The sequence below is a fragment of the Salmo salar genome, chromosome 01 (genome assembly GCF_965601325.2).
Source record: "Salmo salar chromosome 01, fSalSal1, whole genome shotgun sequence".
In the NCBI taxonomy this organism is placed as follows: domain Eukaryota; kingdom Metazoa; phylum Chordata; class Actinopteri; order Salmoniformes; family Salmonidae; genus Salmo; species Salmo salar.
The window spans coordinates 172,692,127-172,719,296 of NC_138291.1; the positions used below are offsets into that span (position 1 = coordinate 172,692,127).

General features: G+C 41.2%; 2 protein-coding genes across 4 annotated transcripts; both read left to right on the forward strand.

Moving 5' to 3' along the window:
* Positions 1–1,240: 1,240 nt before the first annotated feature.
* On the forward strand, positions 1,241–5,330 carry c01h5orf63 (chromosome 01 C5orf63 homolog). The gene is given in 5 exon segments (NM_001140697.2): positions 1,241–1,316; positions 1,914–1,969; positions 2,073–2,187; positions 2,315–2,371; positions 4,552–5,330. Coding segments are annotated over 5 exon segments (417 nt in total). The 5' UTR covers positions 1,241–1,298; the 3' UTR covers positions 4,723–5,330.
* Positions 5,331–5,731: 401 nt separating this feature from the next.
* Positions 5,732–26,883, forward strand: marchf3 (membrane associated ring-CH-type finger 3). Of its 3 annotated transcripts, XM_045720474.2 has the most exons (6): positions 17,097–17,252; positions 17,708–17,835; positions 18,670–18,982; positions 21,295–21,499; positions 24,123–24,332; positions 25,334–26,541. In XM_045720474.2, exons 3-6 carry the CDS (start codon positions 18,726–18,728, stop codon positions 25,490–25,492), a joined length of 831 nt encoding a protein of 276 aa, XP_045576430.1. In that variant the 5' UTR covers positions 17,097–17,252; positions 17,708–17,835; positions 18,670–18,725; the 3' UTR covers positions 25,493–26,541.
* The last annotated feature ends 287 nt before the right edge of the window (positions 26,884–27,170 follow it).

The window sequence follows — 27,170 nt, forward strand, 5'->3', positions numbered from 1 at the left end:
CGTTCAGGAACCTTAGACAACACTTAAACAAAAACAGTCATCTCAGGCAGAAACAGACTCAGGAAGCGGGATTCCTGACAGGCACAATCAAATGACAACTGTCCGTTGTCCTAGTAACATAATGGATACAGGTGATGATGAAGGTGGAAAGGCTTGAAATGTTTCATCAACACAACATACATTATGTTATATTACTCTCCTCCTTTTAAAACAGCTAAATCACTTGCTCACACAGTTTGAGAGCTGCGCGGTCTTGTCCATGTGCCACTGGCAGTGGCTGCACGCTCTCAGCAGCCAAACAAACTCCACGCTGTGGATTAATAGTCTCGAAAACACAACCTGACTGGTCATTGTCGCCTAGTCAGGTTCTCGATACTAGTGGATTAGCCGCACCAAATCATTAGGTATTTGTTTCAGATTGTTGTACTTAAGTTGAGGTTGGATTCAGTGTGGCACACCTTGATCATTCAATCCCAAAATAACTGCATAAAAACTGGTCTGGTTACATAATAACTTACATTATGAGGAGTTATTAGGATACTGGCTCTTTGACATTTGTTTACTAAGTGTAGTACATGTGTAATAAGGTAAAAGTGTATGTGTGTGTGTGTGTGTGTGTGTGTGAGTGTGTCAAATGATGGGGCTTGACCTCGCTTAGTTGTCAACATTCAAAAGGTCTTTATTATTATTATATATTTCAGTGCAGACAGTGAGTCTTCAGCTGACATATTTTCAATACCAGGATTGTTTTGAGGAGGTTTACATACAGTATGAATATCTAGGATATAGGTCATCACTGTAAAATAGTATTATTTGTTAATACTATATACTACAAGTAATACCCATTTCCAAATTATGTCCATTATCAATATTGATTGGAAAAGAAATGCACTGCAAATTAAGGTTTGTCATTATACAAACAACAAAAGGCTAAATACTTGCTATTGTTTAACAAATGGGGGCACCCATCTGACTGTCATTTGTCATTTTATGAATGGAAACTTTGTAACCGCAGATTGTACACGTTTCCACAATACTGCCGCGTGTAGGTTTAACTTTATTTGATGGACAGAAAATTGTCCAATAGTGGCACTCTCTTGAACAGGAAGTAAAATGACAGTCAACCAATAGGTATCACATACATTTGCGTTCCTTTTCCCTGTTTTGTCACGCCTGCTCGTCCGCTCAAAGGTGAGATATTTCATAAACTCTAATCTTTTACACAAATAACTCAAATACTGCCAGGCTTTTGACGTGCATACATTTTTATACTGCATAAAACAATTTCATATAGAAAAATGAACATAGATACAGAGGTAGGTTTATTTACTACCTCAAGACACAGGTCTACGCTAAAAATAAATATTGCAACCAAACAGGAGAGCGACATCCTACGCAATCGGCGCTACTGTTTTTAAAAATTAGTTGATTTCTGACAGATTTACCGAGTGCTTTAGAGTTTATATGTGGAGAAAATGGAGATGAAATATGGCTGTCTTAATACTCTGGTCACCCTTCACAATGCAAAGATGGGTTATTATAGCAATCGAAATGTTTTTGAAATACAAGAATATCTGAATATCTGTAGCCGTAATATTTTGTGTATATACAGTATATATGATATTATAAATACCTCACATGTGACTAGTAAAAAGACTAAGCAATTAGCCAATTAAAATGTTTATCTGACTCCATAAAGATGATTTAGCAATATGGAAGAACAATATATTTGAGTTACACTAATAGGCAATCAAGAAATGTCTGAGAATGGAATCCTAAATACAAGTGTATTTAATTACTTTGGAAAATGAATGGATTACATACAAGGCATCAAGCTTAAGTTATAAAGCATTAACAAGCATTACAAGACATTCAATGCTGGACCATAGCTCATTTTCTTCCATCTGGTTAAGAAGCAGCCTACCAACCTTCAGCTCTGGATAGACAACACACATTCACTCAGAAATAAGTGAGTAGAAAAATGCAACTCCCAGTAACAGAGAGCATATAAAGTAGTAGTATAAAGTAATGCCAAGCCTACATGTCTGATGCAGTAATTGTCTACTTTGCAGACAGACAATGCATTTGGTCTTGCCAAGGACTCTCCACAGGACAAAGAGTTCTGCTCATCTGCTTAGAAGACTCTTCTCCCAAAAGTACTTACCTACTTTAACGCTTTTTACCAAGGTAATGTGAACTGTTGAGTAATGTAAATTATCAGATAATATTCATATTAGTGGTCCCTCTCAAGGTTTTCCTTGACACGGAATACATTAGTTAGCACTATTGATATACATATTTAACCATTTTCCAGGATCCATGCCCATTGTGTGATGAAGCAAAAGAAGTCCTTGAACCATACAAACACAGGGTGAGGTTATGTTTCTCAGTTTGCTGAACAGTTGAATAAAAGTGTCTGCTAAATGGCACATACAGTGCATTCGGAAGGTATTCAGACCCCTTGACTTTTTCCACATTTTGTTACGTTACAGCCTTATTCAAAAATGGATTAAATAGTTTTTTCCCCCTCATCAATCTACATACAATACCCCATAATGACAAAGTACATTTACATAAGTATTCAGACACTTTGCTATGAGACACGAAATTGAGTTCAGGTGCATCCTGTTTCCATTGATCATCCTTGAGATGTTTCTACAACTTGGTTGGAGTCCACCTGTGGTAAATTAAATTGATTGGACATGATTTGGAAAGGCACACACCTGTCTATATAAGGTCCCACAGTTGGCAGTACATGTCAACGCAAAAACCCAGGCCATGAGGTCGAAGGAATTGTCCTTAGAGCTCTGAGACAGGATTGTGTCGAGGCACAGATCTGGGGAAAGGTACCAAAATATTCCTGCAGAATTGAAGGTCCCCAAAAACACAGTGGCCTACATCATTCTTAAATGGAAGAAGTTTGGAACCACCAAGTCTCTTCCTAGAGCTGGCTGCCCTGCCAAACCAATCAATCGGGGGAGAAGGGCCTTGGTCAGGGAGGTGACCAAGAACCCAATAGTCACTTTGACAGAGCTCTAGAGTTCCTCTGTGGAGATGTGAGAACCTTCCAGAAGGACAACCATCTCTGCAGCACTCCACCAATCAGACCTTTATGGTAAGTGGCCTGACGGAAGCCGCTCCTCAGTAAAAGGCACATGACAGCCTGCTTAGAGATAGCCAAAGGTCATCTAAAGGACTCTCAGACCATAAGAAACAAGATTATCTGGTCTGATGAAACCAAGGTTGAACTTTTTGGCCTGAATGCCAAGCGTCATGTCTGGAGGAAACCTGACACCATCCCTACGGTGTGGGGTGTTTTTCAGCGGCAGGGACTGGGACACTAGTCAGGATCGAGGGAAAGATAAACGGATCAAAGTACAGAGAGATCCTTGATGAAAACCTGCTCCAGAGCGCACAGGCCCTTAGACTGGGGTGAAGGTTCACCTTCCAACAGGACAACGACCCTAAGCACACAGCCAAGACAATGCAGCAGTCGCTTTGGGACAAGTCTCTGAATGTCCTTGAGTGGCCCAGCCAGAGCCCAGACTTGAACCCGATTGAACCTCTCTGGAGACACTTGAAAATAGCTGTGTAGTGACGCTCCCCATCCAACCAAACAGAGCTTGAGAGGATCTGCAGAGAAGAATGGGAGAAACTCCCCAAATACAGGTGTGCCAAGCTTGTAGCGTCATACCCAAGAAGACTCGATGCTGTAATTGCTGCCAAAGGTGCTTCAACAAAGTACTGAGTAAAGGGTCTGAATACCTATTTAAATGTGATATTTTCAGGGGGGTTATACATTTGCAAACATTTCAAAATACCTGTTTTTGCTTTGTCATTATGGGGTATTGTGTTTAGATTGAAGAGGAAAGAAAACAATTTAATCCATTTTAGAGTAAGGCTGTACCGTAACAAAATGTGGAAAAAGTAAAGTGGTCTGAATACATTCCGAATGCACTGAGTGTACAAAACATTAAGAACACCTGCTCTTTCCATGACATAGACTGACCAGGTGATTCCAGGTGAAAGCAATGATCCCTTATTGATATGTTAAATCCACTTAAAACAGCGTAGATGAAAGGCAGTAGACAGGTTAAAGAAGGCTTTGTAAGCCTTGAGACAGTTGAGACATGGACTGTGTATTTGTGCCATTCAGAGTGTGAATGGGCAAGACAAAAGATTGGAGTTCCTTTGAACAGGGTATGATAGTAGGTACCTTGTGCACCGGTTTGTGTCAAGAACTGCAACGCTGCTGGGCTTTTTACGCTCAACAGTTTCCTGTGTATATATCGAGAATGGTCCACCACCCAAAGGACATCCAGCCAACTTGACACAACTGTGGGAAGCATTGTAGTTACCATGTGCCAGCATCTCTGGAATGCTGGACACCTTGGAGAGTCCATGCCCTGACGAATTGAGGCTGTTCTGAGGGCAAAGGGGGGGGGGGGACAACTCCATATTAGGAAGGTGTTCCTAATGTTTGGTATACTCAGTGTATTATGAAAAGGTCAATTTACTAATGAATGTCTTCTCTTATTTGTTATTTTACAGTATATTTTTCTGCAGGTAGATATCACACTGCCGGAGAACAAAGTTTGGTGGGACAGATACAAATACGACATCCCAGTCTTCCATCTGAATGGACAGTTTCTAATGATGCACAGAGTTAGCACTTCACTCCTGGAGAAACGGTTGGCTGAAGTGGATGAAGAACAACAATAAAATGACTTTGCAATAGTATAGCCTACTTAAAGATAGAATCCAGGTCACCCCACCTGTGTTTTGGTAAAGAGCTGAGTGATGGGCACTATAACCACGCTCAAATTCATGGACAGAGCTATGGATGCAAGGTCAGACCATGCATGATATCAAAATTATAGTTTTAACCATTTTTTGAAGCTATTCAGTATTTGTTTGCATTTACATTGTTTACAATTATTGGAGTAAAACAAGCTTGTATTTTGGGTTCTCATGGAGTGTGACAGTTGAACAAAGCTCATTAGGCATTTATAAGTTATATTCTTAAAAACGTAATGGATATATATATATATATATATATCATTATTTTATAGGTCCAAAAATTAAAGTAGCAACTAAGCATTCCATCTTTAAATATACAGTTAGGCCTACTGGCTCCCGAGTGGCGCAGCAGTCTAAGGCACTTAATCTCAGTGCAAGAGGTGTCACTACAGTCCCTGGTTCAATTCCAGGCTGTATCACATCCGGCCATGATTGGGAGTACTATAGGGCGGCGCACAATTGACCCGGGGTAGGCCGTTGTTTTAAATAAGAATTTGTTCTTAACTGACTTGCCTAGTTAAATAAAGGTTAAATAAAAAATAATATGTAGGCTATTTTTTATTTGACTGAAATAAATATAGGCCTATCATTTTCTTAAGTGAAATGCATGCTTATGGTGATGATTATCTTTTGTCATGAAATTTTAAATATCAAAAAGACAACCTTACATTGGATGAATAATAACCAAGTACCGGTAATTGATTTGAAAGTGAAAGTTCCTGGATAGACCACCAGGATGTGCCACGGTACCCGAGATCATCATTCCGCCGAGGACCCTCCCATTGGTGGCAAGTTTTGTTTCTGCAATAATCTGATTGGATGGGGGAGACCGTTATTGTATGTCTGACTGGCTAGACGGCTTGACTTACCAGCTGACTGGGGGAAGTTGGCGTGGATCACTGACATTAAACCAAACGATTATTTGATCATCCTGCGTCGCAGTGTGTATAATCATCATTTAAAGACTTGGGATCTCGCAATTAAGGTATGTAAAGTTTAGATATTAGTAAGTACAAATGGTGTAAGGTGTGGCACATGAATTAACAAAATTAACATTTCGTTTTGTGTCTGGCTCAATACACCCACACACCCTGCTGTCAAAACAATGCAATGGGGTTCACAATGCATAAAGCTAATGTTAGTTACAGTGTTACAATCTAACAGTCTTTTGACAACAGAGCGTGTTGGATACGTGTACTGTGTATGTTATTACTTGTCTTTATGAACAATGTCAATAGTCACCGTGAAGCGTGTGATTTTTGTAAATAGTCTGATAAATTGCGAGGCTACTTTCATTTATCTAACATGTACAGTGCATTCCATTTCTCAAAACGGTATCTGCTCTTTGAGTCTTCTTGGCAGCTCTCTCTTTGGGACTTGCCTCTGATAATCCAAAAAATGCTGTCATGAGACCGAGGGCACATTTGCTCCAGAACGTTAGTTAATTAGTCAGTGCATTTCTCGTACAGTTGTCATTGCGTTCAGCTGTTGCATTATTGTTGTCCCCGTGTAGGCTTCTTCAATTGGACAGCCAAGCCAATGATGCCATACAGACTGAAAAACATGACAATATTATATTTTAAATTGAAAATAAATGAAAATATTTTATTTTAAGCTTTAACACACTCTTTTAAAGTGTTCCTATTACAGCAAAATGGTCAAATTACCCTTTTCAATTTCTCGTTGAGTGCACAGACCGCGCACACACTATGGATATTTAGCAACAGGTAACTGCCAAAATAAAGGAAACACCAACTTGGTGTCTTAATAGGGCGTTGGGCCACCACAAGCCTGAACAGCTTTAATGCACCGTGGCATAGATTCTACAAGTGTCTGGAACTCTATTGGAGGGATGTGACACCATTGTTCCACAATAAATTCCATAATTTGGTGTTTTGTTGTTGATGGTGGTGGAAAGTGCTGTTTCAGCCGCCACTCTAGAATCTCCCATAAGTGTTCAATTGGGCTGAGATCTTTTGGCTGAGACATCGGCATATGGTTTTCATGCTCATAAAACCATTCAGTGACCACTCATGCCCTGTGGATGGGGGCATTGTCATCCTATGGGGGCACAGCCATGGTAGCCAAAATAATAGTCTGCCCAGCATTTTTATACATGACCCTAAGCATGATGGTATGTTATTGCTTAATTAACTCAGGAACCACACCTGTGTGGAAGCACCTGCTTTTAATGTACTTTGTATCCCTCATTTACTCAAATGTTTCCATTATTTTGGCAGTTACCTGTATATCATAACTAATACTGAAGTTTCTACTGGAGTTATTGAGAGACACAGACATATGTGCTTATCTGGTTATTTATCTCCCGATAGATAGGGGATCTATTTTTTCGAGAGGGTCAATATGGTCATTGGTCCATGCCATAAGGACACTAGACTGAAAGATTCATTATGTTTCACAGAAAATGGGCTGTTAAATTGAGGCAAGGGGTCACTCACAGACAGTGTTGAGGTCAATTCTAATCAAATTCAGGAAGTCAACAAAAATTATAATTTTCCTTAGTGGAAAAAATGAATTTCAGTTAACTTCCTGAATTGACCGAATAGCAATGGCATTGACACCAACCATGCTCACAGAACACAGCTCCAGGGAGCAACAAAGTAGATTTACAGTGCAGTATGTGGGAGGACGGCATAGTGTTAGTGTCCTACAATGTGTGCACTGTGAAAATATCGATTGATCAGTGCTGTGGCTACCAGGTCTCACAATCCACTGTTGTAGCAGGCATTGTGCCAATTCTCGATGGCTGTCAGCCATCATGAAAAGGGAAAAGTACCCATCTGAAGTGGAGGCTGTGCAGAGGACAATCACTCCCAAGGTTTCTCTGAAGTGTCAGTTTCCTTAGTGTGTTATAGCTATTGTACATCTGTACGTGCCTTGGTAAGATGGAGGGATAAAATAGTGATGTGAATTGGGAGGAGAATTGGATATGGCTCTATTTCCCAGATGCACCAAAATAGTATTCTCAGTGTGTATTCTCAGTGTGTGTTTGTGTGTGTGTGTGTGTGTGTGTGTGTGTGTGTGTGTGTGTGTGTGTGTGTGTGTGTTCAAATAGACAGTCAGTAGTAGTAGTAGTAGTTATTTGAATCAATCTAAATGGGCACCCTTCCAGCACAAGGCCAATGTTGTTTTTTACCCCAGAAAACATCTGTACAGTGGTTTTGGTTAAGTAGTATCTCTAGATTTCTATTGGATTTAACTGATCATTCAAAATCCCTATTTCGCCAAAGAGCTTGTTGCTAAGCAATGGGATAGCTTGTCACTCCTCGTCACTCCTCTGATTGGCCCAGAAGAGTAAACAAATCATGACATGTCGTTGTTGATGTTGTTTATCTCAGACTTGATCTACTACTTGACAGCTGGCACACTGCCAAACTAATCCCCTGCAGTTTCACATTAAACTGACAATGACGCGCTATACAAGTTATTATTACATTAACTAATTCTGTGGTGATACAGTAATATCCTCTGATTGACAGGGGTAATCCCTCCAAGCTAAAGGCACTAGCCCCTACGGGCTGAATCCATGTTGGTTTCCCCTCCCCTTGTCTGTTCAGACCCACGACAGTTCGACGCCTTCTATTAATTGCACAAAGCACAGTGACATCACTGGCAGTTAGAAAACCCCTCACAGACAATCAGGCCTTCATGCCAATGGTATGTATGTCAACTCATAGATTATATGTGTCAGCCAGGGCCTAAACACAGATAATGTGCTAGTAACAGATGACATGCATATTCTGATAATCTCTGAAACTCATTTAGATAATACCTTAGATGATACAGTGGTAGCAATACAAGGTTATAACATTTACAGGAAAGACAGAAATGCCAGTGGTGGAGGTGTTGCTGTTTATATTCAGAACCACATTCTTGTAAAGATTAGAGAGGATCTCATGTTAAATACTGTTGATGTAATATGGCTACAGGTTCATCTGCCGCACCGAAAGCCCATTCTGGTGGGAAGCTGCTATAGACCACCAAGTGATAAGTCAGTATCTGGATAACGTGTGAAATGCTTGATAATGTATTTGATATCAACAGAGAGGTATATTTTCTGGGTGATTTAAATATTGACTTGCTTTCATCAAGCTGCCCAATCAAAAACAAAAAGCTTCAAACTGTAACCAGTGCCTGCAACCTGGTTCAGGTTGTCAGTCAACCTACCAGGGTAGTTACAAACAGCACAGGAATAAAATCATCAACACGTATTGATCACATCTTTACTAAGGCTGCAGAAATGTGCTTGAAAGCAGTATCCAGATCCATCGGATGTTGTGATCACAATATAGTAGCCATATCTAGGAAAACCAAAGGCTGGGCCTAATATAGTGTATAAGAGGTCATACAATATGTTTTTTAGTGATTCCTATGTTGTTGATCTAAATAATATTTGTCGGTCCGTGGTGTGTAATGAGGAGCAAACAGACGCGGCACTTGACACATTTATGCAATTCCTTATTCCAGTTACTGATAAGCATGCACACATTAAGAAAATGACTATAAAACTGTTAAATCCATGTGGATTGGTGAGGAATTAAAAAAATGGTATGGTTGAGAGTGATGAGGCATAAGGTATGGTAAATAAGTCTGTCTGCACAACCGATTTGCAAACATATTGTAAATTGAGAAATCATGTGACTAAACGAAATAAACTACACTATGAAACAAAGATAAATGACAAAGAATGATAGTAAAGCTTTGGAGCACCTTCAATTACATTTTAGGGGGAAAACGCAAACTTTGATTCATATGGTACATTCGTCACAAAATTGACTGATATTGCCAACTACTTTAATGATCATTCATTAGCAAGATTAGCAAACTTAGGCATGACATGCCAGCAACAAACACTGACACTACACATCCAAGTATATCTGACCAAATTATGAAAGACAAGCATTTTAATTTTGAGTTACGTAAAGTGAGTATGGAAGAGGTGAAACAATTATTGTTGTCTATCAACAAAGCCACTGGGGTCTGACAACTTGGATGGAAAATAACTGAGGATAATAGCGGACAATATTGCCACTCCTATTTGACATATTTAAAATTTAAGCCTACTAGAAAGTGTGTGTGCCTCCAGGCCTGGAGAGAAGCAAAAGTCATTCCGCTACCTAAGAATAGTAATGCCCCCTTTACTGGCTCAAATAGTCGACCAAGCAGCCTGTTACCAACCCTTAGTAAACTTTTGGAAAAAATTGTGTTTGACCAGATACAATGCTATTTTACAGTAAACAAATTGACAACAGACTTTCAGCACGCTTATAGGGAAGGACATTCAACAAGCACAGCACTTACACAAATGACTGATGATTGGCTGAGATAAATTGATGATAACAGCCCCCATAATCTTTTTTTGTTAGACTTCAGTGTGGCTTTTGACATTATCGATCATAGTCTGCTGCTGGAAAAACGTATGTGTTATGGCTTTACACCTCCTGCTATATTGTGGATAAAGAGTTACCTGTCTAACAGAACACAGAGGGTGTTCTTTAATGGAAGCCTCTCCAACATAATCCAGGTAGAATCAGGAATTCCCCAGGGCAGCAGTCTAGGCCCCTTACTTTTTTCAATCTTTATGAAAATGACATGCCATTGGCTTTGAGTAAAGCCATTGTGTCTATGTATGCGGATGACTCAACACTATATACGTCAGCTACTACAGCGACTGAAATGACTGCAACACTTAACAAAGAGCTGCAGTTTGTTTCAGAATGGGTGGCAAGGAATAAGTTGGTCCTCAATATTTCTAAAACTAAATGCATTGTATTTGGGACAAATCATTCACTAAACCTCAACTAAATCTTGTAATAAATAATGTGGAAAATGAGCAAGTAACCCTGGATTGTAAACTGTCATGGTCAAATCATATTGGGGAGAAGTCTGTCCATAATAAAGTGTGACACTAACAGCACAAAAAAAAAAGATATTCCACATCAAGTAACTGATGTAAGCAGTAAAATTTGATTTAAAAAAACTGAGCGTAATACACCTTATGGAACAGCGGAGACTGTGAAGCAACACAAACAGGCATCCACACAATACATTTTTTTATTTAACTAGGCAAGTCAGTTAAGAACAAATTCTTATTTACAATGTCTGCCTACCCCGGCCAAACCCAGACGACAATGGGCCAATTGTGCGCTGCTCTATGGGGTTCCAATCACGGCTGGTTGTGATATAGCCTGGAATCGAACCAGGGTCTGTCTTGACCCCTCTATCACTGAGATGCAGTGTCTTAGACAGCTGCGCCACTCGGAAGCCCGCAATATACACACACGTACACATGGATTTTGTATTGTAGAGATGTGATAGTGGAGTAGGGGCCATGAGGGCACAATATCTGTTGTGAATGTATTGTAATGTTTTTAAAATTGTATAAGGCAGTTCATTTTGCTGGACCCCGGGAAGAATAGCTGCTGCCTTGGTAGGAACTAATGGGGATCCATAATAAATACAAATTAAAATACAGATACTACACAGCAGCCATGCCTCTCTAGATACAGTGGTTTTGCTCATGTTGTGGAAAGATATAGGATGCCAATTTTTGTTTTAGGAGGTTAGCTAGGCCACAGTTTAAGCCATACTTTGAGCAGTTCTGTACTAAACGCTAGCCCTGTCTAGCCCTTTCCCACTATAACCGAAGAGATATACTGTAGCCTATTTATACATGTGGGATTTCTGTTGAGAAGTTGGAGTTAAAAGGGCATCTGAAAAACAAAAGGGCAGATTTTTGCTCTAATATAGTGCCCCGGGAGCAGCATGCCATGCACAAGGCAGCATGGAGTCCTTTTCCAGCCATGCCACTATGGTCGGTTGGCAGCACACGCAGAGCTGGGTGGGCACTGTCCCTGGCACACACAGTCAAAGCCCCTTTGTACTCAGTCTCACATTGGCTATTTATATCCATTAACTTCCTTATTGCAGTAGATTAACCATAAACGAGTCGCTATGGGGTTTTATCTCAGAAAAGTATGCAGCTATGTTATGGTCAGACACTATTTGAAGAGGAATGCTGTAGTGTAGTTAAATACCCAAAGGCTGTTTAAGTGTGGGAACAGTCTAGATAATTGTGCCGGCCTAGAGACAGTGGATGCTCACAGGCATTTGAAATTGGATATTCTCAATAAAAAATGAGTTAAACGCTTGAAAACGCAAAAATGTTAACCATGTGTATAGAGATGTTTGGGAATGAATTTGTCTGCTGGCACCCTATACAAGAGTTGGAAGTTCTCGTGTGTGTGGTTTGGCACTGGCCAATGCATGTCCACTGTCTTTGAAACAATTATTATGGTCTAATGTGAAAAGCCTTTGTGGTGCGTTTCACTTGGCTGAGTGAAAATGAATAAACAAATTGAAAGAAATGAGCCTCCTACACATCTCTTGAGGTCTATAAAATTACCACCACCTACGGAAACCACCTTAATACATTGTGTCTGGCATCAGTACACTATATCAGTTATTGTTTTAAACCTTTTACTACCAAAACCAGAAAGGTGTTTAAATGCAGTTTTCACATACAGTATTATAAGCCAATAAGTCTTAAAAATGAGACATTTGAAAAGATTTAAAACACCACAACTATTGGGTGGGGGTGATATATGCGGTCATGCAAGCTTAGGGAGGACCACACTAGCACTATGAGAAGCCAGAAGTGCAGTCTTTTGCAGAGCTAGTTCTCACCAAACTGGCCTACTTCCTAAGTGCCCCTTCCTCTAGCTGTTTGAATAAACCACACTTTGTCCCAAAGGACACTGAGAAGGGAAGGACAAGAAGGGGAAGGGGAAGGAGGGTCTACGACTCTGCGTCCTTAAGGATGGAATTAAGACTGGCTAGAGGTTACCGGCTGTGGTCAGCGGGGTGGTGGAAAGCAGTCTGTCAAACAAGCTATATTTAAGTCTCTCTGGTCCCTTTCCCACAGTGCTAGGGCTCGGAAAATGCGAGAGGGGGAGAGACCTCAAGTTGAAGCCAAACAGCATGGCTAGCTAGCGTGGAATGCTATCGTGCTATCCTATAGTCTACTCAGTTTACTGTTTCAGTTGGGGGCTGATTCACAAGTACTCTAACTGTGTGATTTGGGTCAGGCCTAGCTAGCGTGGAATGCTATCGTGCTACACTATACACTGTTTCAGTTGAGGACTGATTCACAAGTACTGTAACTCACTCACCCCTATCTGAGATATCTACTGCAGCCCTCATCCTCCACATACAACACCCATTCTGCCAGTCACATTCTGTTAAAGGTCTCCAAAACACACACATACCTGGGTCGAATGGAACGAGCTGCAACAAACACTCAAACTGGACAGTTTTATCTCAATCTCTTCATTCAAAGACTCAATCATGGACACTCTTACTGACAGTTGTGGCTGCTTTGAGTGATGTATTGTTGTCTCTACCTTCTTGCCCTTTGTGCTGTTGTCTGTGCCCAATAATGGTTGTACCATGTTTTGTGCTACTACCATGTTGTGTTGCTACCATGCTGTATTGTCATGTGTTGCTGCCATACTATGTTGTTGTCTTAGGTCTCTCTTGTCGTGATGTGTGTTTTGTCCTATATTTATATTTTATAAAAAAAATATATATTTTTAATCCCAGCCCCTGTCCCAGCAGGAGGCCTTTTGGTAGGTCGTCATTGTAAATAAGAATTTGTTCTTAACTGACTTGCCTAGTTAAATAAAGGTTACATTTAAAAAAAATATATAACTGTGATTGGGGTCAGGACTAGCTAGCTTAGAATGCTATCGTGCTACACTATACTCTGTTTCAGTTGAGGGCTGATTCACATGTAGCCCACTGAATGATTTGTTTTGGGGAGGGCTGAGAAAATCTGCATGGAATGAAGCCATTGTTTATCCATTGTGATGCCAAAATTGGGGAATTCCTAGTTACACCACATTTTGCTGGAAGAATTCAAGCTAATCCGATAACTGTGAGTCACAGTTTGATAAAACACACAGTCTTTCCTCTCTGTCCTTTATCTTAAAAGGATCGGCGACTAGAAAGACCAAACACAGTGTAAATTTAGCCGTTGTTGCTGCAGAGAGATTGACCTCTGAAAGATGGGAAACGAGTTAATAGGCCTTTGCACAATGGTTCCTCAATAAAAGACATACCACAATGTTATGACGCACTTTAACTATGTTGTTGGTCAAACCTAAAAACAATATTAACAATAGAGATCTATTATGTTTTATCTATTGATATGGACATAAGACACTGTTTCATTGAATAAGTAACATTTAACTTGAAGGTGTTGGATATTGGTTGTCACCAACTCTATAACAATGTATACACTTAGACTACTGTATCTTACAACTGAGGGACTTGACTGACCAAGGGCCTAGACAAAACAGTATGAATCAATCTACAACCCAACAAAACGTTATACACTTGACCATGAGCCACATTCTTCCATTACATTCTTCCAGCCACATTCTTTCATTGTTCAATACTTCACCCTATCAAGGCTTGATCTAGCCTGGTTGAAGCAGACTGACGTGAGCGTTCAGTCCCGTTTAACCAGGCTAGGCTTGACCACAGCTTGTGAGTAAATCACTGATGAGAGTTAAGTGCCTGGTCCGAAGGCTTCAGCAGCAGAAGTGGCTGCCAACTGTTACACACAGAGCCACAGCTGTGACTTGAATGCAGGACAGGAGTGGCATCCTGTCCACTGAACAGCTCATCATTTGATGGCGCTGGGTCACAATCTGTTGGAATGACGCTCTCGTCCACTGGAGCCAGCCCAAAGCTCATTTAACACACTGTAACACATACTGTAGCACACTGACAAGTCATCTAATGGGAGATAGAGACAGCAACACTATGCCATAGTGGGATTGACTGGGAAAGGCTTACAGTATAACCTCATTTATCACTTTATCTCACCGTTCCAGAGCCTCCAAATATTGTAGTGAATAGGGAGGATAGCCGATATGAACCTCAACACACTAGACTCTGGGCCTCTTCGCAGGGTGACATGCAGGCCTGGAGTGGCTTATTCTGTGGGCTGCAACATGTAAAAAACATAGCAGAAACATAGCTCTTTATTCTAGTTGACAGAGAGGCATGTATGTTCTACACAATACATTTTCTACGACATTCTGTAACATTGAATGCTCCTGAATAAGCCTATGACTGTGTCTCAGTATCCACACTATGTATAAGCCCCCGTGACTGTTCCCAGTATCCACACTATGTATAAGCCCCGTGACTGTTCCCAGTATACACTATGTATAAGCCCCATGACTGTTCCCAGTATCCACAGTATAAGGCCCATGACTGTTCCCAGTATCCACACTATGTATAAGCCCCATGACTGTTCCTAGTATCCACACTAGAACACTACTTAGAATGAACCAATGTATTTGCCATGCAAATGCTAGTCTGTGTGTTAGTGCTAGTCTGTGTGTTAGTGTGGATACTGGCATGAAGCCAGTGACTCCATAGGTTTAAGTAGAGTAGGTGAGTGAGTGAGGGTCTAGGAGGCAGTAAGGGATAAATAAAACTTCAGAGGAATCTCCACCTCGCTTATCAACGACACCCAGGCTTATCTAGGCACAACAGTGCTTTCACTGTGTGACTAGGTCCTATTCACTTACAAGAATTGCATTTCATGCTCATGTTTTTGAAGTCCAGTCAGATTCAAAGCTGTCATCGCACTAAGCGAGTTAGCATGGTCTAATATTAAGAAGTTAGCTTAGCTATGTCAGTGAATTTTAAACTGTGATGTCCACACCCAGTGCTTAACAGCTCTCTGAGTAGTTATTTGCAGTATTTCGAAACTTACAGCCTACAGCATGTCGACATGGGTCATCATTCACAACTTATAGGATATTCTCACATGCAGATGTCCTTAACGTTCACTGTGTATCACTGTCCTTGTCTAACTTTATTCTGGTGTACAGGTTTTAGGCAGGAGAGTCCATTTTTTTTAACCACATTTTCTAATGCACTTTGACGGTCTTTCCCAAAAGCATGACTCAGAATATGTTTACATCCTTTTCTCCACCATGGGTACTTGAGTCAAATAGTTTTACATTGAGTGACTGATTTACAAAGAATGACAAAAATCTATAGAAAGTACCATGAGTAAAGTGTTCATGAAAGTCAACCAACAATGATTAATGTTCCTGTTTTGGAGGTCTGACTAGTCATTATTACTGTGTCCTGCTACGGTCATAGTTAGGCTCTTGCCTCAATTGGTCGAACCTTGTGACATGGTTGGAGATCACAGGTTGTCACGGGTGAAACATTCTGTTGCTGCACCGTGGCTTTGAAATGTAGTTTATGGCAGTAACGAGAGCTGCTGTAGTCCGCCCTGGCATGAGTTGCCTCGACGATGAGGTCAACAACAACATGTGAGGTCACCCAGTGCCAAACCACAACTTTTCAAAGCACATTGGTCCTGACCTGGAAAATGGCTACCCAAAAAGGTGGAGTGAGGGGCACACTGGGGTGAAGAAGTTACCATTCAAGGTGTGTGTGTGTAAAACAAATCAGTCAATGAAGTTTTGTTATCTGCATTTGCAACCTTAGTTGCAGGTTTGCAATTTAGGCATATTTACAGTACATCTCACAACCACTATCTATCTCCACACCCACTCAAAGCATCTATAAGGGTCTACAGTAGGCCTACGTTTCCATGGGTTGTCTGTACACCAGGTTGCATGAATGACGCAACAGGAAGTGGTTTGACATTTTTCACGACAGTTGAACAAATACGCAACACCCACACAGAGTGCCAAGGAGGCTCCGCTTCCTCTGTATCCAAACACGTGAAACAACTGTGTTCTTGCCCTTCCCTATCTTATGTCTGTACCAAATACTATTCTAAATCATTTCAAATACTTTAGCTGTTCTTGATTGAACTTGCCTAGCACAATGGAACCAATGGAAATGTCCAGAAAGTGAAAACCCCAACCACTTGACACTTCAGACAGGCTTAAAGCAAACGCTCAAAGTATTTGAAAGATTTCAAATAGTATTTGAACCCAGGTCTCGTCCCTACCACTTCTCCGTCATTTATATTTTTACACCCGTTCACAAATGGTTGTTGTGTAATCTGATAGGCATTGTGAAGAATTGAAAAAGTCACTATCCTGTTGTTTCGCTGGTCCTAGTCAGGAAGAGTTCATTGGCATGGTTGAACGTACAGTACTGAAAGCTCTATCTGTATCCAATAGCATGTCATTCACATCTCTTTGTACTGTAATAGGGAGTGCCAGAATTATAGTGCTTAGTTCCAGGGCAAAAGATCATTATCTGAAAGGAACGTCCTCTGTGGACGTGTTAACAACGTGGCTAGTAATATTACGTCTTCTCTAAGGCTCTTTAGCGAAAACTCTCGGGGAAAACCAGCTGAAGGGCTCTACTGTCTCAGCTGTATACGGATATAAAGATGCCATTGTTTATCGTTCGCTGCTAGTGTACAGTTAAAACCCTTGTGTTATTTACATGTCTTGTTTAATGTTGATTAATTGCTATGCTGTCATACGGATACATTTCAATAGGGTTCGGTTGCATGCTTGGGTAGCTTCAAATGTTTACAATTCAAATCTTTGTGTTTATAATGTGTCTTGTTTAATGTCATTTAATTGACATGCTTTCATATGGATGTGTTTAGTGTGGTTACGTTGTATGCTTAGATACAAATATGGTGAGTTCTATTTAATCATTGCTCAACCAACCACAACATCTTTAGCCTGCAACACTAAGTATTGTTGTCAGTGTGGCCTTCCTCCAATCTGCAGCGTTGACAGAATGTTTACCTGAACACCAGACATATGACCTCAGCTGCATTGATGCGAATTAGTTTTGTGTTGACAGCATTGTTTAGTTGTGTTGTCGCAGCCACCCTCTTGTCTGTTTTCAATTTCCCTAGTTGTTCGGTGCGGTCTGGAATAGCTGAACTAGGACACGGTTAATGCCGGCGCACTGAATAGACAGACATCTGCGTTTAGTCTGGCAGTTGGAATGTGATCGCTGTCTGTTCGCCTGTTCAATTTTGTGGTAAATATCAACACAAGCTAGAGGGATTTGTACATTTTTAAGCGAGTAAGCATTATGAGAAAACATTGACAGATCCCAAACATCTATCTGTCAATACATTCAATCAAAAACATAGAATATATTAAGACACTGCCTTTTGATTATTTTGAGTGTGGTATATTATGTTGGTGTTACTCTGTTTGGAGTAGTAAAGAAACTTAGGTTGTACAGACTACTATTCATTTTTCTTCTGTATAGTTTTTAATCTATCCTCTGTCACAGGGAAGCAAGGAGATCTATACAGGTTCGTAAAGCCTCCATCATTTGAGAGTGGTTTTATACTAATAACCTATATAGATCTCCAGAACCTCAAGAGAGATGGCCTTTAGTATAATGCTAAAAGAAACATGGTAGGGAGGCCCTGCATATTACAGTAGGTCAAACATTGACTGGCATGTCTAACAATATTGATATAACACAGGCAATGGAAAGGATTCTACTTGACTATGGACTATAGTTGACTGAATGTTCTCAGGTGAACTTTACTAACTTCGTGTCTTTGTAATTACTACACCACAAAATACAGCTTTTAACAAAGGCAGATAGGCCTAGTCAGCAAATCAAATTTTTTATTGGTCACACACATATTTAGCATATGTTATTGCGGGTGTAGCGAAATGCTGGTGTAGTGGCAGATTCAAAGCATTGAGTCTGACCTTCAGGATTTCACACCAAAAGAAGATACTGTATTCAATCCCATTGTGCCACCTGTATGTATGAAGCATCAACACACACACTTTATGATGCTTGAAACCCTTGTCAATATCACTGTATCTCTCCCCTCCTCTACTCCAGACAGATGATGCTCAGTAACCAAGCCAGACGCCAATGAAAGATAACCGTCTGCTGCCATGACGACCAGTCGCTGCACTCTGTTACCGGAGGTGCTGCCAGAGCGTTCTGACTCTGCCCACACAGGGAGCTGCTTGAGCGACAGGGACTTTGATCCAATGGGTAGCTTGGACTACCCGACAGAGCCTGACCTCCCAGGAAAAGCAATGGAAGAGCAGAGTAGTCTGGCCAATGGAGAGCCGCAGTACTACATGCAAGTGTCTGCCAAGGATGGGCAGCTGCTGTCACCTATCGTGGGAGCGTACGCCAAACAGAGGTATGGACCTGCCAAACATGGATGGAATAGAGTTTTGTACGAGTGTGGAGGGGAGGGGTTGGTGGGGGTCAGAGGTAAAGTGAAGCTAGTTTTAAATATATACCCAAATATAACCAAACATGATTTCTGAATGGTAACAAATCAAGTGCCTCTCAAAAGGATTCCCCCCCCCCCCCCCCTCTATCTGTCTGGAATGTCCTTCTTGTTCTCAGTGCAGTGAAAGAGGACTATATAGATCCTATAGATGAGTAACTATGGCTTCAGACAGCTACATAACTTACATACCAATCACACTAACTGGCCCTGTGGGGTAAATGTCTGTACATTTGAAACACAAAAAATGTGCTGTTCTGGCCGGATGGTGCAGAGTCTAATTTTAGCACCTTGATTAGCATGTACGCCTGACAGGACTCTGTCACTCACACACACTACGGGAGACAAAGGGGGGCTTTAGCAGCAACAGCTGCAGTCATGCAGACTGGGTCACAACTGTTAGCCCCCCCCCCCCAAAAGCCCTCTGAATAATCAGCCTGTGGCATAGAGCTAGCTAGCATATGGTGGCTTAGAGATAGATAGCATAGTAGCAAAGCGGTAGCTAGCATAGATTGGTATACAGTAGAGCTGGTAGCATACATTATATAATTTGGATCAACTTCATTTGCTACCTATTACAGAATAAATTGCCATGGTAGCTACAACGTACAATGTATTATTTAATAAATACTGATTGAAGGGTATGTGCTATCCTAGTCCCAGGTCTACTTGTGCCGTCTTTCCAACTCTATGACTGGTCTTTGGCAAGACAACACAAACAGATCTGGGACCAGGTTATAAATATGCCTTTTTGTCATATATGTCTAATATAAACTAAATCAACAAACATTACGCCATAGTTGTTTATTAGTTGTTTTCGTATCCAGTGATGTTGTCGTCATGTTTCTTCTGTTGATGATCAACATGAAAAACTATTTCCAGATTAGATTTAAAGGCTTTTATTACTTCAAACTGACGACGACTCCAAAGTTGTTTTGCTCTAGCAAAATCTTATTATTCATTATTTTGTCTGACAAGATGATGTTCATTCTGCTGTGTTAGTTATTGGCAGCGACGAGTGTTTATGTTCAAGGGGAGGTTTGTTGAGTGAGGGGCTCATTCATTCCGTCAAAGACATCGCCTTAGTTTCCTGATGAAATCAAGGCGATCAACAACCCAACATAATCATCATCCAGATTAGAGGATTAGATGCCATATAGGAGATTGGTGAATCATGGAATCATAGATTACAGTCCATATAGTAAATTAAAGTAATAATCCTCCTTGCATATGTTGTTTTAATCCAGAAAGTGTTTGATTTGAGTCTGTAATCTAAGAGATGTACTGTATGTATGCATAGTACAGAGACAGAATAGACAGGGTATTCTAACAATGTGTGACAGCATCAAATTACACCAACACCTTCCCAGGGTTTTGTTATTTAACCAGCTAGTTTTCTATCCACTGAAATATTGACCTGATATTTTTGAAAACCTCTAGTCAATGAATTGTGATGTCCAATTTTAGTTGTTATTGTTCTCAGAAAGGGAGGGAAGAGGGATACTTAGTTGTTATTGTTCTCAGAAAGGGGGAAGGGAAAGGGGGATACCTAGTCAGTTGTACAACTGAATGCCTTCAACTGAAATGTGTCTTCCGCATTTAACCCTCTCTGAATCAGAGAGGTGCGGGGGCTGCCTTAATCGACATCCATGTCTTCAGCACCCGGGGAACAGTGGGTTAACTGCCTTGCTCAGTGGCAGAACGACAGATTTTTACTTTGTCAGCTCGGGGATTCGATCCAGCAACCTTCCGGTTACTGGCACAACGCTGTAACCACTAGGCTACCTGCCCGGATACTTAGTCAGATGCTATTGTTCTCAGAAAGGGGGAAGTAGGATCCCTAGTCAGTTGTTATTGTTCTCAGAAAGGGGGAAGTAGGATCCCTAGTCATCTGTTATTGTTCGCAGAAAGGGAGAAGGGGAATACCTAGTCAGTTGCACAACTGAATGCATTCAGCTGTGTCTTCTGCATTTAACCCAACCCCTCTAAATCGGAGAGGTGCGGGGTGCTGCCTTAATGGACGTCCACGTCATCAGCGCACAGGGAGCAGTTGTTGTTGGGAGTTAACTTCCTTGCTCAAGGGTGGAATGGCACATTTTTCCACCTGCGGTCCCAAGCTTCAAGGGGAACAGAAAACACCAGCCTGTGAAAACATCAGCGTGTCTAAAGACAATTTCTTTCTGTTCCTCTTTTCCTCACCTCGTTCTATATCGCCGAAGCCCTCTGCCTGAGCGGCCCATGTGTCGGATCTGTCATGACGGAGGGGGTCAGGAGGAGCTGCTCTCCCCCTGTGAGTGTGCAGGGACCCTGGGTACCATCCACCGGAGCTGTCTGGAGCACTGGCTCTCTGCTTCTGGCACCAGCGCTTGTGAGCTCTGCCACTACCAGTTCACTGTACAGAGGAAGAACCGGCCACTGATGGAGGTACAGTATACAGAAGCATAAGTACACACATGCACACACAAAATGCAGCATGTAAATAAACCATTGTCATAATGACATGCTACCCATACACATATACTGTGCATGGCCCTTCTCGCTGTGCATGGCCCTTCTGTCCCCATCTGTCCACATAATCCCAACAAACACATATATGTTTGTCCGCGCTGGGCTTAAAACCAGGCCTTAGGCCTGTCCTGTTTTTCCATGTTATTTTCATGTTACATCAAAACAACATGCCGAAGGATTTTGTTGGCTCTTGCTATCTTTTAGGAAGAACACAGTCTAGTAAATCTGTCATTTATAGTTAGTTATAAGCTGTGGTGTGTGTGTGTGTGTGTGTGGTGTGAAGTTTGGTCTATATGCACAGATGGAATATGAAGTGAAGGGGGTTGAAGACACTTTGGGCTTCTGGTAAACATTCCATGACACTTCACACACCCCACTTCCTCTACATTCTCAGCAGTTACACTAGTTGTCAGCCAATCCTCCATGTTACTGTGGATTATATCATCACACTGGTGTTACTGTGTCTCTTATTAGCAATGTAACAGTTAAAAGTGCATGTTTTTCAGGGGTGAGTTTCCCGAAAGCTCTTAAATCGCAAAATAATTGTCAACACACAGCAAAAACACCTAGTCATCTGTCCTCTGTAAATGAATACTGCAAGTGAATGAATAAATGAACTCCAAATGAGTTTTGGTTCTCGTGGTAATAAGTAAGCTCACTGCCAATATTGGTTGTATTTCTGAATTTCTTTATCCCTCTTTTCCCCATCTATTTGAAGAAGATTTCACCCCATATTTTTGTGGAATGAATTCGACCACAATAATAATGTGTGTTCCTATGTATGTGTGTGTCCTCGTCTCCACAATAACCTCTAGCTAACATGTTATTACCCCCTAGCATCTCCTCCATTCTTTGTGCATCAGGACACTGCCTCCATATTTAATATATCATTGGATAGCGGTGGTGCAAAGTGGTTGTTTGGTGGCAATTACACCCGTACCATGCATACCATGGTAGAATTTCTCATCAGACCTGGGTTCAACTACTATTCCAAAACATTCAAATACTTTGATCGTTTGCTTAAGCCTGTCTGGTGTGCCGAATTGGTGGGATTTGCGATTTTGGGACAGTTCTATTGGTTCCACTGTGCTAGGTGAGCTCAATCAAGCACAGCTGAAGAAACTGAAAATATTTAAAATCATATTTGAACCCAGGTCTGATTCCTCATGAATATAATATCTCATCTATATATCGTGCCTCATCGTCTGGATCATAAAGAGAGCTCTGTTCCATGGGGTTTTGAGGATGCACCAGGATTTTATTTTATATTCTTGGAGTCATAGACTTTTAATATTGACAAACCACAGACATTGTGGGTTGGTTTGCGGTTGAATTTCTCGTTATGTTCAGGAGAAGTCTACTTTCCAAATATTTGAAGAATGGGCTTTAGTTAAAGATGTACTCTTGAACATTTGTATAATTTCATCCATTAGTTTTGAAAATGATGCTCACGAGCCAAGTGTTCCCTGTTTTTTGTGTACTATGTCATCAAATTGTGCAATATGTTGTCCATTTCGTATGATATGTTACGTCCTTAAAATCATACAAATGTTGAACTATAGGTTACTAATTTGTTGCGTTTAAGATCCTGGAGTGCATCTTTAATATACTGAAACCAAAGATATTGTTGGGTAGTTGGCAATCCACGCTAGCTGTCTATCAAAGCGCATGTTGCTTTGGAATAGAAGCTGTATGCAGACCATGAGGGTCGTAGCTAAACCAGCAAGGCATCATTTGGTTGGCTCTAACCCAACCAAGCCCAGCCCCCGAAGACCTGACCGGCATCCTGTTTTAGAGTAAATCCAGTTACTCTCCTCTCTCTTAACATATTGCTATCAAACTCAGTTAGCAGTTTTCTGCTAGCAATACACTGCACCTCCAGTTCCTGTTAGCTGGAAGACCATAAAACAATATAACGTTAATGGTGTTAGCTGAGCAAATCTAGAATTTACTGTAACAAGACCTCGAAAACCCAAGGGTGGTTACCAGAGTCCTATACTACAGTACATACCTGGTTTGAGGAATTAGCGAGGTAACTTTGGTCAATTGAGTTCAACTCGGGATAACCAATACCAAGGAAGTGGCTCATATTTTATCCAGGTACATTTCTATATTAATGAATCCTCCTGGGTAGGCTAACTCCATTTATCCCGAATTAAGTGTGAGTCGCGAGCTGAGGAACAATGAAATCAGATTCCCTCCCTCTCGCAAAGATTGCGTCATCATCCCCTTCATTTGAGAAAGACGACAGACAAAATATTTTCTTAATCAATCAAATGCTATTTTTTAAACACACCAAAAAAGCTATGTTAAAATACCTATCACATTGCACATTTAGTGTCGATGCACTCGCATCATTTTCATGACGTTGTCAGCCAACCCGTCTATAAAGACTTCAACAAGCCTATTTCACACCGTAGCCTGTTGAACTTTATTTCATTTTGATTTCAGCACAAAGGAAAATGTGCCACTGACTTGCCCATTGATTGATGTTTCTGTTGTCAGCAAACGTGAAATTCTCTCCTCTCTCCGTCTCTAGTGGGTGCGTAACCCGGGCCTGCGCCAGGAAAAACGGACGCTGTTCGGCGACATGGTGTGCTTCCTGCTCATCACGCCTCTGGCCACAATCTCGGGTTGGCTGTGTCTGCGGGGGGCCGTGGACCACCTGCACTTTTCCAGCCGCCTGGAGGCCGTGGGCCTCATCACCCTCACCGTGGCCCTCTTCACCATCTACCTCTTCTGGACCCTGGTGAGTATAGGGGGGATGGAGGGTGGCAGCCAGTACATCTCAGCAGAGGTCAGACTGATTTTGGGCGTTTCTTGTGCATTTTGCGCAAATTCGTTCTCACTTCGATGTGTCTGTGACGCAAAACCCTTGCACAAATAAATCGCATTATTCACAAATATCTCATAGGGAGGACACATAAAAGCCATTTGACTGGTAAAAAACAATCTAACAAGTATAAACATTAGTTGACTCTCTGGATCCTCCATTCCTATTGTGTACACTGTAGGATCCTCTTTTCAGGGTACTATGCAGGAAATAGGAATGGAACCCTGGGAATTTAGCACTTTTAGTCAGATATAGACATTGCTCAACACAAAACCAACGTCAGACCAGTGTCTAGGGCAGAGATGGGAAACTTTGATGGGGGTGAGGATCACAAAAAATCTGAACTCATCATGAGGGGCTGCAGTTGCTTGGGTCTTTGTACCCCCCCAGATAGCTGGCTGCTAGACTAATTTACCAATCTGAAAGAAGTTAGCTGACATTGGCTAATTGAGTGACTGACAGAGATACTGCTGACGCAAAACCAAATTTCACCTTGTGTATTGTACTATTCTAGCTTGACACTGCGTTTCAAAAACATTGATCAGAGGGCCTTCAAAAGGGGCGGTCGCATGCTGCCTGCCAGCCGCCCATCTCTGGTCTAGGGGCAATTTTGTTCTACATTTAACCTTTATTTAACTAGGCAAGTCAGTTAAGAACAAATTCTTATTTACAATGACGGCCTACCGGGGAACAGTAGGTTAACTGCCTTGTTCAGGGGCAGAATGACAGATTTTTACCTTGTCAGCTCGGGGATTTGATTCAACAACCTTTCGGTTTCTGGCTCAACGCCCTAAGCACTAGGCTACCTGCCGCCCCAACATCTTCCTCTTCCACTTGTTTGGGCTTGCATAATGCATTACAGTAATGGGCACAGTATATACAGTATTTAAACATGATTTGGCCTCTCTCTACCACAGGTGTCGCTCAGGTATCACTGTCGGCTGTACAACGAATGGCGGCAGACCAATCAGAGGGTGGTGCTTCTCCTCCCCAGGTCACATGGTGAACCGTCTGCTCCACCCTCTTCACGAGGCCCATCTCGTGAAAAATGGCCTTCCAAAGAGACTATTGTCTGAGCAGCCCTCTTCAAAAGCCATGAAGGAGAAACACTGAGGAAGAATGGGGATAGTTCCATAGGCGCCGGAACAGTATTTGCTTCTGGTGCCCTCCAGTGCTGAACTTTGAAGTGCCCACACGAGTGTGGAATTGCCACCAAATGTCATTAATGGGCACCTAGGAATGGTTTAAACACACATTTACTAAGGCGGTAGAGTTACTGTACAACAGAGACCTCTTCGGTGAAGCATCCATTTTGGACTCAAAATGCAGCATTACATCCCACCACAATGTCACAGGGATGGACAGGTACATTTGGTGATATAGATGGGGTGGAGTGTGTAGTTGGTCATAAAGCATTTGGACTGAAGGACAGCCAGGAAAAGTTTGCCACTGTGACCGTATGCTGTGATTGGTGATTCCTGTGAAGTGCAGAAAACATTATGTCCAGTTCATATAACATACCAACATAAACCTGTGTATAGTATTACTATATTAGTCACATTCTACCAATCAACAAGTCAAAGCCCAGAGTGTAAATAAGTACTTCAACTACTTCAGTATTTTACATAGTATTAAACTCTTACCTTTACCTACATGTATGGGTCTCTGTGCCTCAAACCAGGGCCATGTTCATTATGCACCAAACAGAAAACTTACTGAAACAGTGAGGGACTACCTGGACTTATCCAGTAAGACACTCATTTTTCATTCTGTTTTCAAAAGTATTTAAAACGTTTCACTACGATGTGCCCTGCTGAACACGATCCAACTTAAAAGACAGGCTTTGTGGAGTGTTAAACAGGGCGTAGGTTGATGTAGGCCTATACTAGCGGCTGTCTTTCTTTGCAAGTCCCCCCCTTAGATAAGTACATTGAGGTCGACCTTAACATATCAAAGGGACATTTTGAATTAAGTTATATTTTGGCTACAAAGTAGTTTTTTTGTGTGAAAAATACAATATGGTTTCAGTTGAGAACTGATTGACTGTAGTATATGTTAATATTTTTTGTGTTAGTCATTCACTTCACTTACAAATAGCTGTGTTTATTAAACATCCCATCTTTGACTCATGAGTGGCCATTAGTCATTTCAAATATGTCATTGTGTTAATGGTGTTATTCTTTTGTTCAAGGATTTTGTTGTCGCTGCCTTGTAAAGTATTCTTCTGTAATAGTTATCTTCCTAGAAATGGTTGTCTAGCCTAGTCAGGCTGATTAGACGGGCCAAAAACACTGACATTCTGTCTAGAGAACTTCTTGTTATACCAGATGCATTAACCTAAAGTATTTTTTATCATATTGAGTACATGGTGCACTTAACTCTTCAGCATCTTCATTTGATCAAATGTCAGGCTTCACTAGGCTACACATTGAGCTTTTTGAAGTGGAATAAACTTCCGTTATATGTGTGTGTGTGTGTAGGGGTGGCAGTTTGATAAAATGTCTTCTCTCTACAGTTATTTTAAAATTCGGCTGTTTCCAATAAAAATGAACTTAAGGACTCCGGAGCTGTTCTAAATGTTATTACATTTCCATTAAAGTATAAGTGTATTCATCGGTGCACAACCTAGAAAAACGTTTTGCAACTGACAATGTTTTGGAACAGAAACTAGTTTCTGATTGGATAAGTTCTGTTTTATCCCTCCCCATGTCTACCGTTTGCGTCCTAGTTAATGCACCCCAGTTGCTTGGTCTT

What these genes read in the sequence shown, in the direction of transcription:
- marchf3 (XM_045720474.2), top strand. Translation starts at nt 18,726, where the DNA reads ATGACGACCAGTCGCTGCACTCTGTTACCGGAGGTGCTGCCAGAGCGT. An exon ending in AGAACCGGCCACTGATGGAG is followed by an intron (nt 21,500 to 24,122) that starts GTACAGTATACA and finishes CTCCGTCTCTAG; the next exon opens with TGGGTGCGTAACCCGGGCCT. An exon ending in TCTACCTCTTCTGGACCCTG is followed by an intron (nt 24,333 to 25,333) that starts GTGAGTATAGGG and finishes TCTCTACCACAG; the next exon opens with GTGTCGCTCAGGTATCACTG.